The sequence below is a fragment of the Eubalaena glacialis genome, chromosome X, assembly GCF_028564815.1.
Source record: "Eubalaena glacialis isolate mEubGla1 chromosome X, mEubGla1.1.hap2.+ XY, whole genome shotgun sequence".
Classification (NCBI taxonomy): domain Eukaryota; kingdom Metazoa; phylum Chordata; class Mammalia; order Artiodactyla; family Balaenidae; genus Eubalaena; species Eubalaena glacialis.
In genome coordinates, this window is record NC_083736.1 from 118233835 (window position 1) to 118245945 (window position 12111).

General features: G+C 33.6%; 1 protein-coding gene across 1 annotated transcript in view; it reads right to left on the reverse strand.

The window, feature by feature from the left end:
- Positions 1-12111, reverse strand: part of ZNF280C (zinc finger protein 280C) — a 52847-nt gene that overhangs the window by 18201 nt on the left and 22535 nt on the right. The window contains exons 8-13 of the mRNA XM_061178416.1: positions 10017-10187; positions 9758-9867; positions 7759-7979; positions 3474-3631; positions 2682-2782; positions 1775-1921 (exon numbers count right to left, since the gene is read on the reverse strand). Coding sequence (XP_061034399.1) covers positions 1775-1921; positions 2682-2782; positions 3474-3631; positions 7759-7979; positions 9758-9867; positions 10017-10187 — 908 coding nt within the window. The remainder of the gene's footprint in view (positions 1-1774; positions 1922-2681; positions 2783-3473; positions 3632-7758; positions 7980-9757; positions 9868-10016; positions 10188-12111) is intronic.

Below are 12111 nucleotides of genomic sequence, written 5' to 3' on the forward strand. Positions count from 1 at the left end.
GACATACAACTCACGGTAGCAAGAGTGACTACAGATCAGGTTAAACCATTTAGGAGACACAGTCCACATAGCAAGCCCATCCGTCTCTTTCTTACCTTTCTAAGCATCTATTACTCCCTCCACATCTACACCTCACTCTGGAGCTTAGTAAAGCACAAGAGAAAGAATTATGTTAAAAGCTTCATAATAAAATAGAGCTACTGCTTTGTATCTCGTTCTTTCTTTCAAAATCAAAGGTCAAAAGATGAAATATAGAGCACCAAGATCAGTGTTTCAAAAACTCTATTCCTCAAGAAATCTTAATATGTACTGTGCAAATAAAGGATTCAATGGTCAAATAAGTTTTGGGAACAACATATACAATATCACTTGCTTGGAGATTTATGATCTTTTAAGCATGTTTTAGCATGTTAAAAGCTCTGAAAAATCCTATTAAAAAATAAACAAAAAACTATTCATTTTGTAAGTGCAGCCATTTACTGAATTTCTTTTTCCAGGAACAATTTTAGAGTAGAACATCTATTTGACATCTGATGGAACACGGGGGAAACTCTAGAATAGAAAGATTTTTGCCAGAGTTTAACAGTGAGGTGACATACCAGGATAAAAAAATAAGCATGTTGCCATAACACAGGTGATCTTGAATGTATTTGGATATTCTATATTTATGATTTTTTCCAAGTAACAACTATAAGTTGATTTCATGATTATCTAATGACTGGAACTGAAAGCAATGTTAGCACAAGTGCTGAATAAAATGGCGATGATAACGCATTCAATAATAAGGAAATGTAATGAGCTGATCAGTGAGGAGGCAAAACTTGATTACATAATCAGATTCAGTAAATTCACTGACTTCTGATTTTGGCAAATGCATGACTGCTCTTTCAAGCACTCAAGAATAGGCTCACTGTTTTATCAAGTTTTCAGCCCAAATAAAGGATGGTCTAATTGTGTCAGGAAAAGAACCAGCAAGCATAAAATGAAAATTCAAGGGAAAGGTGCAAGCACTAGTACTGATATTCCAGAAATTACAAAAGCAGAACTGGTAAAAGTCATCTAAGAAACAAGTTATAACCTAAACACTGTTCTTTGGCATAGTTCACATATCTAGAAATGTGTCATTGCTGTTTCCTTTGTCACTGCACTGGCTGCTACAAGAGACCATCCTGGATCACTGATGACAACCACATGTCTTCTCATAATAAAAAGTGGGCTAGGGAATTCCCTGGCGGGCCAGTGGTTAGGACTCTGTGCTTCCACTGCAGGGGCCCCTGGTTTGATCCCTGGTCAGGGAACTAGGATCCACAAGCCGTGGGGCCAAAAAAAAAAAAAAAAAAAGGTGGACTAGAAAGTGGAGATAAAGTTTGAAGAGAGAGGAAAACAGAAGATTGTGAATCCTCAATCTTATCTTCCTTAGTTCAAACTTATCCTTTCCCCTGCTCTTTAAAATCATTCCCATTCTCACCACTCTTAAACCCTTGAAATGTCCAATGTAAATATTCCACTCATCTTTCCTCTTCCCCTCCACACTAGGCTCCTATTTGTACCTACCTTTCAGAATTTTCACTATCCATGAGCCTCATCATCACCAGGAAGCAGACAAGGAAAAGAAGTGGAAGTTTCACAAGTATTTCAGCATAAATTATAAATTAATGGTGTCATTTGGAAAACTTTGCTTTCCTTCTAGAACAAATCTAACCAATGTTCTAAGTTTATATATATAACCTTTACACTAAGACAAAATGAACAAATAAGAACTGCTAAATCTCACCTGATGCTTCATGTAATGATTCATGTAGGGGGTTGCCATTCTACTAACTTTGAGGCAAAATGGACACAGCAAGTTCTTAGTATTTTCATGGGATGCTCTAAAATGAGTTTCTACATCAGAAAATGTTGATGATCTAAACTGGCAAACCTAGAAACATAAAGAAGATTTAATTTAACTTGAAAATTTATAAACGGTATGCAATTATATCAAAGTAGCAACAATAAGTCATTTGCTTAGAGTAACATGATGTACTACTAATTCAGCTCTGCTGCCTATACAACCAAGGATTCTGATACTGCAAGTAATACAGATAATCTCTGTAGCAGAAAAGCTGTCTTTCAAAGTTTAGGGATATATTCCTAAACATCAGTAGATTTCCTTCTTTTCAGATCTACTATCCCCCATCCTGACTTGAATTTTCAAAGTCTGACACCTCTTGACCTATAAAGTTTTTCCTGTTACATCAAATGAGGATTCTCTTCTTTGGATTTTAAATAGCATCCAGGCTGTAACAGAGGCAATTTATCTTTATCTTGCTATCTTACTGGGAACCACTTGAAATTCGGGAAAAATACTGGCCCCAAAGCCTTTAGTTGAGTTCCCCGTAACTAACAGTATTTCTTATTCTCTAACACGTCTATATTCTTCCCTACAGGGTAAGAAAGTCAGTATGTTTGTCTTTCTCCAGCAGGGCTTTTTGTTTGTCTAGTAGAGGGGTCAGCAAACTATGGCCCACAGGTCAAATCCAACCCACCACCCACACATACATGAGTTAAACCAAGAGTTTCAACTATTGAAGAGGGTCTTCATTTTAGTAACTCATTTTTATTTAAAAAAAAATCAAAAGAACAATACTATTTCATGGCATGTGAAAATTAAACACCTAAATACACAATAAAATGTGTACCTGGCAAACATATGGCATTTCACCGGGTTTATGAGTGTCCTTCATATGTTGTAAAAGAGTATGCTCTGTTTCAAATGATAATTCACAGATTTTACAAATAGCTGAAAGTGGAAAAAAACACATTACATCATTTTAAGGATGTATAAATCAAAGATTCAGTTTGCACATCCATAACAACAGCAACAACAAGTAATAATAATAATAATAATAACAGTGGTGATGGTGGTTCCAACAATTCTACAGTGGTTAATTTTGTAACGCTGTTCTAAGGACTTTACTTAGTATTAGCTTGTTTCATTCTCATACCATTACTGAGAGCTGTACTGTTAATTTTTATCCCCATTTTTCAGATGAGGAACCTGAGGCACAGAAAGATTAATTAACTTGACTGACATCTCACAGCTGTATTAAGAGGCAGAGCTGGGATTTGAATCCAAGCTAACTCCAGACTCTGTGATTTTAACTATCACTGCAGTTACTTTTCTTATTAGAGTGTAAATGAAGACCATTAATTTTATATTTGCAAACCAGGGAATCTGAGTTTTATAATTTACTTCCTACATACAATGCATAAGTTATGCCAAGGAAGCTTCAATTTACAAGAGGGACTTCAATTTTAGTAAGTAATTTTATTGAAAAGTTTATACAAGTTAAAATATGCTTTCAACTTTGCCCCCAAATTACAAAATCTATTTCTTATTCTTATTTTCCCATCAGAATTCTTAAGGATTCTTCATAGGTTAGATAATCAAAATCATTAATGTTCAGGATTTTAATAAAATTGTGACTTACTAGAAAACTCATGGGGAGTGTGTGTGCTCTCAATGTGACACTGCAGCTGGAATGGTGTGGGATACTGACGGTAGCAGTGCTGGCAGGTGGTGTGGTTTTCCCAGCTCTCAGTGTTCTGTTTCTCAAGTTCCAAATGATGTTTCATGTGGTTCATAAACCTATAAATGATTGTTAACAGATGCAAATATTCAAATTTATAACCAAAGACAAATCTCACAAATAAGTATCTGAACCTAAATGCTAAAAACGCAGTTGTATTACTCAAAATAACACCTCCAAAGCCATATAGTCCTCTGGAAAAGTGTGCACTTCAAATGATCACTTTCATTAAGTGCATCAGCAAACATTCTTCTTTGCATCTTTGTTTTAAAATAATCCATTAATATAGTTAATACGAAATACTGCTAATTTGCTTCTTCACCATTATTTCAGATTAAAATTTTTTTGTAAAGAAAAACAGCAGGCTTCTTTACCATACATGAAATACTATTTACATTTTAAAATAAAATACTTAAAGGAAACTCTACCACCAAGAGCAGCTACAGAATCATGACAGAAATCTTTTGACGGCCTTGCGATATACAATAGCTTTCAGCTGCTCAAAAGACAAATTGTTAGCATTTTTATTTGTGCCTTGGTTTCTACATGCATGTAATAGCAATTTTAATACCTATAATTACAAGAATCTTTTGTTTTATTTAATGATACAGGTTTACTGTTAGCACAAACAGTTCATTTTAACTCGCAGACTGCGCCCTTTGTAGCACAGTCCATTTTTCAGTTCTACATTCTGCTATGTCAGATTCCCTAAAAGGCTTCTTATGAGAAGGAACTATGACCTTTAATGGCAGAGAGTACAATATAAACAGGCATATCTATTTCAAACGGCTTACTGAAATGTTCTACTGAATTTCAAAGTAAAGTTATTTAATCAAAATTACAATCTCAAGTCTGGGTCAAATATTAATAGCTAGTCACTATGAGTCCCTAAAGGAAATAATCTTGAAATGAAGTAATAATGTCAGCAACCTAGGCAGCAATTATTACAGAGGTTTTAACATTTATCTCTTCACACCTCCAAAACACCACTTCTCTTTAGAGCTGCTTATGGTACACTTTGAAATATCGTTTTTTCTCCTTTCATTTTAACATCATCTCTATTAAATCTATTTAAAAATCCTAGTCTTGCCTAAATATTTACATATAAAGGTCATGAGCCATTAACCTTTCAGCTCACAACTTTAGTAAAATTTATTTGTATAAAATAATCTGTTAACCAACTAGCTATCTCTCAGTTATTACCCTGCCCCCATCAGCAGCTCACACTTCTTAAACCAGTAGATGGAGATGTGGAAAAAAGGAAACCCCTCACAAGGCTATTCTCAGAATAAAATAACCCTAACTGGTTTTGGTGACACTCACTGTAGGGAAAAATATACTACAATATGTTGACAGGGCTGAGAGGAGAAATCTTGAGCTATTAGCGTCTACCATCCCTTAAAACCATCAGTTTTCCATCCTAGTTTTTACCATTAAGGTAAAATGTTATTTAACACATGTAACATCTTCGGTTATCCAGTGTTTACTGTTCTGGTTTCATTTACTAAATAGTATGTCAAAATGCCACAAAATTCCTAGGTATTACAAAACATGGTTAGTTTAAAATTTCTAGATATTCTGATAATCTACAAATCTGTAGCCAGTCTTTTGAAATGAAAACAAAAAAACAAAGAAAATTTCATGCATAATATTAAATGGGCTAATCTTAAAGAAAAGCCAAAAAGCTAATGCTGGAAGAACTTCTAACATCATATACATAATATTTAAGTATAACAAGGAACTTAACTAGTGAACCACTTTTCTATGCATTTTACAAAATTTACCAACACTATTTTCTGATTTTTTTTTTTTTTTTGGCTGCATTGGGTCTTCGCTGCTGCGCGCAGGCTTTCTCTAGTTGCAGTGAGCAGGCCCCTCACTGCGGGCTCTAGGCACATGGGCTCAGCAGTTGTGGCTTGCGGGCTCCAGAGCGCAGGCTCAGCAGTTGTGGCACATGGGCCCAGCTGCTCTGCGGCATGTGGGATCCTCCCTGACCAGGGCTCGAACCCGTGTCCCCTACACTGGCAGGCGGATTCCCAACCGCTGCGCCACCAGGAAAGTCCCTTTTCTGATGTATTTTACTATAAGAATGATAATATGGAATGAGGTCTCAGAGTTGGGTGTTTTTTTTTGGCATTATTTTATTTTTATTGAGATATAATTGACACATAACACTGTATAAGTTTAAGGTGTATATCGATTTGATAATTTATATATTGCAATATGATTACCACAGTAGCATAAACTAACACCTTTATCACATCAGATAATTATCATTTCTTTTTTTATGGTGGGAATAATTAAGATCTAGTCTCTTAGCAACTTTGAAGTTTATAACACAGTATTGTTGTCTATAACCATTATGCTGTGCATTAGATCTCCAGGACTTATTTATCTATAAAAAGTTGCAAGTTTGTACCCCTAAATAACATATCCCCAATTCCCCCATCCCTGGTAACCACTGTTCTACTCTGTTTTTATGAGTCACAGAGTTTTATCGTAACGTTGTTTCAGTGTTATATCGCAAACAACAATTTCTCTTCTGTTAAGCTACTGGGACCATTAGCAATTGACGGCTGGTAGGGCTTGATAAAAGGAGGTAAAGAAGTGTGAAAACTCATATGAATAATATAAGTGAAAGGTCTTTGAAAACTATAAAATGCTACCATAAATGTAGCATTCACAATTGTTTTAGGCTTATATTACAGTGTATTTCAGTGTTTTTCTATGTACTTCATTTTGGACCCAAGAATTCACCAGAAAAAATAAATGCTGAGCTTAGAAATGACCTACCTATAGAATGTTTAAGAATGCTAGTTATAAATGATGGTTTTCAAGGGTAAAAATTTTTTAAAGTTTATAAGCATGTATGTGTCACAATATAGGTACAGACATACATATACATATATGTATCTCACCTAAGGGAAGTGCATTGATGTCTGCAATTTACTCTGAAAAGTATAAAAAACTCAGATGGGTCTATGGATAAATAGATATGTAGTAATGCAAGTAGAGTAAAATATTAATGGTAGAATTGAGGTGGTAAATATATAGAGATGTTCACTGTAAAATTTTCTCAACTTTGCTATCTGAAATTTTTTATAATAAAATATTGGAAAAACAATGTCAGGCTATATAGCCAATTAAAAAATACCAATCAATACATCTCGTTACTTTGTTCTTGTTATATCTCACTTAGGATGATAGATATGTAATATGCCGTATAACTCAAAGACTGCAAAGTGTAAGTTCCTAAAATTTGAAGCATACATGTGTAACTCCTCAGAATTCCATTGAGAATTAAATCTCTACTTTGAAAATGTGTTAAATTATAAAATCAAAGCAGACATGTTGCATAGAACTGGTACTTCTGGGCTTCCCTGGTGGCGCACTGGTTAAGAATCCGCCTGCCAATGCAGGGGACACGGGTTTGAGCCCTGGTCTGGGAAGATCCCACATGCCACGGAGTAACTAAGCCCGTGCACCACAACTACTGAGCCTGCGCTCTAGAGCCCGCGAGCCACAACCACTGAAGCCCGCGCGCCTAGAGCCGGTGTTCCGCAACAAGAGAAGCCACCGCAATGAGAAGCCCGCGCACCGCAACGAAGAGTAGACCCCGCTCGCCGCAACTAGAGAAAGCCCGCGTGCAGCAACAAAGACCCAACACAGCCAAAAATAAATAATAAATTAAAAAAAAAAAGAAAGAACTGGCACTTCTCTAAAGAAGATGATCAAAAAAATCACTTTTTCTGTAAGGAAAATGTACTAAAATTATAAATATGAATTGTAAAAGAGAACATTAAATAAGACAAACATGGAGGAGGTAAAATTGGATAAAGTGGTTCTTCTTGTGATAGGAAAAATAAGATTCAGAAGCAGTTAAAAAATAAAAATATCTCATGGAAATTCCTAGTTCAATGATACAGAGAAAAGAATGATTTTCCCCTAGTTTAAAATAAATTTTGTCCTTTCTTAAGCTATCTGAAATACATACAACTAAAGTGGATCCAAGTGTCAAACTCCTAAAAATACAAGAAAAGATAAAAGCTTTTCAACATGAAAATCTGCCTTTATTCTTAGTAGAAAGTTAAAATTGCTTATCTAGGATGGACAGAAAAAGAAATACAATATTTACATCTGTAGCATCCCAATTTTCAAATAGAAATAGAAATAAGTATTTACATACCTAATGTTATTTTTAAGAACTTTCAAGCAACTGAAGCATTTAAATGTTGTATAAGTCTTCTGTTCCACATCAACAGCTCCTTCATGTCTTCCATAGTAAAAGTCACTAACTAACATAATCAATTTTCCTTTCTCTGTACCAGTCTCATTTTTACCTTCAGTACTGGAAAGTTCTACTTTAATCATTTCCAAAAATGCATTTACCATGTCTGGACAACAACGCTGAAAGAGAAAAAAAAATACAAGCCTTATTTATATTTCTTTTAAAAATTAGACACCAAAAAATGATTCTGTGTTTATAACTAGGGCCAGCTCATGTGGAAAGACAGTCTCACATAGTTTTAATCACAAACAATAAATAAAAGCTACATTTTAGAAAAAGTCTGTCACTTTCTCCAGGTGCAGAAGTATATATAACATGCTATGATTTGTGTATATTAATAGATGGAAAATAAGAACATTCACGTGTGCCTGTATATGCAGAAAGAAAATCAAAGAGGATACAAAACAAGTTAATAAAAAATGATTCCTTTGTGAGTTGTATTGAAAACTAGGCAAACAGGAGTCGGGGTGAGATTTTTCACTGTATTCCTTCTTATACTTTTTGAATCATGTGACTATAATTACCCCCAAATTAAATAAACTAAAGATAACTAACAAACTCATTCCTTTCTTTTCTCTATCTATGATGCAAAACATAAAAACATCACTTGATTGTGTATCTCTACACAATATTACATAAATAGGAAACCTGAAAGCATTGTAGAAGTTACTTCTTACTTTTAAAACCAAAGCCCAAAGTCCAGTTAACAGAAGTCACACTCAGGGAGATGGAAATAGTAATAGATCAAATACAGTTTTGCCCAAGAATAAAGAGACTGTTAATTGGAATTCTAGGATGCTCCTTTTCTTTCTACATCACACTCAGGGAGATGGAAATAGTAATAGATCAAATACAGTTTTGCCCAAGAATAAAGAGACTGTAATTGGAATTCTAGGATGCTCCTTTTCTTTCTACATCACACTCAGGGAGATGGAAATAGTAATAGATCAAATACAGTTTTGCCCAAGAATAAAGAGACTGTAATTGGAATTCTAGGATGCTCCTTTTCTTTCTACATTTTTTTGTAAAATGCTGAATTTCAATGAAAAAATTGCCAATCTTTGAAATAGTGAGCAATAACTTTTACTAAATAGTTTTCTTTACCTTGCATTCTTCTCATCCCTTGTTTCCTGCATATATTCTACACTACCTTTTTTCTTGCCCCCTTCCCCCCTTCCTGCCATTTATACTGGGCATACAAAAAGAATACGGACTATCTTTCCACAGACACAAAGGACACTGTAGTATCTACTAAAATATTTTTAAATATTTTCATTAGTACTTTGAAAATTACCTAAAACCTAATTTCAAGAGCTTCTTACACCAATATAAATCTAGAATTAATTTATAACAACTACACATACTATATTCTGGATTGAGTTAAAATTATCATTTCATATGAAATGTTCCACCATTAGTTGTTTATGTCTAAGTGCTAAAAATTAAAATGCAAGGCTAAGATTTTCATTGAGTAATGTGACATGCATATATCACCATGGACAAAAAATAACGTAAAAAAAAGGAATTAAGTTACATGAAAGATTAAGCACCTAATAAAATGCCTGCTTAACAAGAAGTTTGAAGAATGGCATGACCTACTCAATAAAATATTCTGATTAATATATTATTTCATTAAAAATTAAAATATAATATGTAGTGTTTGTAAACTTAATTTTAATAATTTAATGATTGGGAAGGATTTTTAAATCTCTTATAAAGTTAATCATTATGAGTATCAATTTTTACTTAAGTTATATGAAAATACCAATGAGAAGATTTCTTATCTAAATATCTGGATAAACTAGCATTTACTATATATCAATCCTTAATATTTTAATATTAATATTTTCAGAGATTTGTGAATATTTTTAAAAATCAGATTTTGAAAAAGTTTTACCTTCATGTGATATTTCAAAGGATCCAAAAGATTGAACTGAACATTGCACTTTGGACAAGATCTTAGAAAAGGTGTTCCAGTTTTATGGAGAGTTGGTGAGGTATTTGTACCTAAAATAAATTAAGGAGTTTTCTGAGTCAAATTCTCCTTTTTTAACCTTAAACCCAACCAGTAATAACAGTTTTAAACTTCATCACAATTTCTGAAATTTATGTATAAATAATACAATTTCTTTTTTATACGCCAGATTCATATTTACCTTTTGATAGCAAGACATGGGAGGATGTCACTGAAGGAGAGTTAGTTAAAGACAATGAAGCACAAGGATTTATGTCAGAAACTCTTTCGCTGGTCTTTGGCTTTTTTGGAGTAACACTGTCTACTTTAGAAACAGAAGAACGTTCTATTATAGGCGGAGTTTCATCTAGACCTACAATGATTAAAATAGTGGGAAAGATATTTGAAATTGCTTTAGTATAGAGTATTGCTTACAAATGCTACTAAAATGGCCTTACATTTAAAATTAAGTAAGAATACTTTGGAGATAAAGGTAATATAATTGAATTACCATATCATACAACTGACAATGATGAATGACCAAAATTTATATATGATCAATAGGTAGAAAGAAACTGCACAAATAGCCATTATGGACTACACAGTTTGAACAATTCATGAAATAAACTTTTTATGCAAGAAAATTCTAAAGATGCTTTCAAATTAATATATAAATAGGTTATCATGAAAGAAGTCAGACCAAAAAAACCCAAGCCCCCCCCCCCCAAAAAAAAGGCAGCAGAGAGAATACTCTAAAAGCTCAGTTCCAAAAAATGAATTTCTCTTCAGATGCTTAAATGCATTTGAGCTTGTAAACAAAAACAATTTATATTCTAATCTAAAAATTTAGAGAAACTCCTTAAGATACTTTAAAAAAAATCCTAAGATATCTAATGGAAAACCAAGCTGTTTCTTTTCCCACTTAACAACCTGATGGGTAGTTTAAATTATCTATTTAATTCCTACATGCAAAGTAGAAACAACTAATCTTAAATATCTTGAATGACAATACCTCACTTATTCATATGAAAAGGTTTGGAGTTAGTATGATGGCTTTCAAACTATGTTCCCCTGAGCCTAACGGTTCTGTTTTAGGGAATTCAGTGGGCATGTCAGATAGAGAAATTCTCATTTTACTTTAAAAAAAAAAATGAGACTTTTACATATTTTGTTTGAATAGAGATTTCATTGCTAAAAATAGTTTTAAGTTTGAAAACCATCACCTTAAAGGCTGAAGAATTATGCAATTCAGGGTATTTGCAAGAGAAGTGGGGCTATTTAGGCTATAACCAGACCCAGAAAAAGTCCCTTTTGAAAATAACACACAATTGTACTTTGTGATAAAGATTCTAAAACTGCACATGTTTTAATGCTCCCAACTGTATACTAATAGGAGAAGCAGAATAGATATATGCCAGGAAAATAAGAGTATTACACCAGTGGGCTCCTCTGTCAAATCTGCGTTTCATTCTCTGAGATAACACAGAAATGATTTTTTTCCATCTTCAGGCACATGATTACTGACAGCTATATTGCAGACACTTAGGACTGATTTCTGTGTAATCACACTAACATTCTTCTCAGTTGCTTAGGTTAACTGAACAACCAATGAGTGCTGGTATTTTGGACTAGGCAACTAGTTATCTAATAGGCTGTTTTATATATAATTTTTTAAGCATGCATAAATCTCCAAGTTAAATAAAATCACTCTGAGCTCAATAGTTTTAAATGCTGATTCTTCAACTTATTTATCTGCGTTGCCTTTGGCTTGTGCTGTTCGCTATCCTCAACAGTGCCAATAAAAATCCCATTCTCCTTCTTCAAAATCAAGTTCAAATCCAGCTGTCTCCAAGATCTTATGATCATCCTAGACAGGAGTCCATTAATCATGCTTCTGAACATATAGTACATATTATTATTCATAATTATCATGCTAACAATGTTTATTGTCAAGTTTTTTAAAGTTTTAATGAATTTTTCACTTCTCACTTATCTCATTTGAGCCTCAAAAAAGCCCTGAGATAAACAGAGCAAGAATCAAAATTATATAGCTAAATGGCTGATTTCAGGTCTAGAAAATGAATGCATTACGTGAGAAAAATAAAAATATCTATTTTAATAATATGAGAAAATTGAGGTGTAAAGAGGTTAGGTGATTTAATAAAGGCTACAAAAATATTTAGAATAGAGGCTCAAGCCTACATCTTCCTAATCAACTATAACCTTATTTACCATCAGGGCAAAGTTCCACTCTTTGCAGTGTAACAACTTAGAGAGAGAGAGTGGAAGCTTCAAGA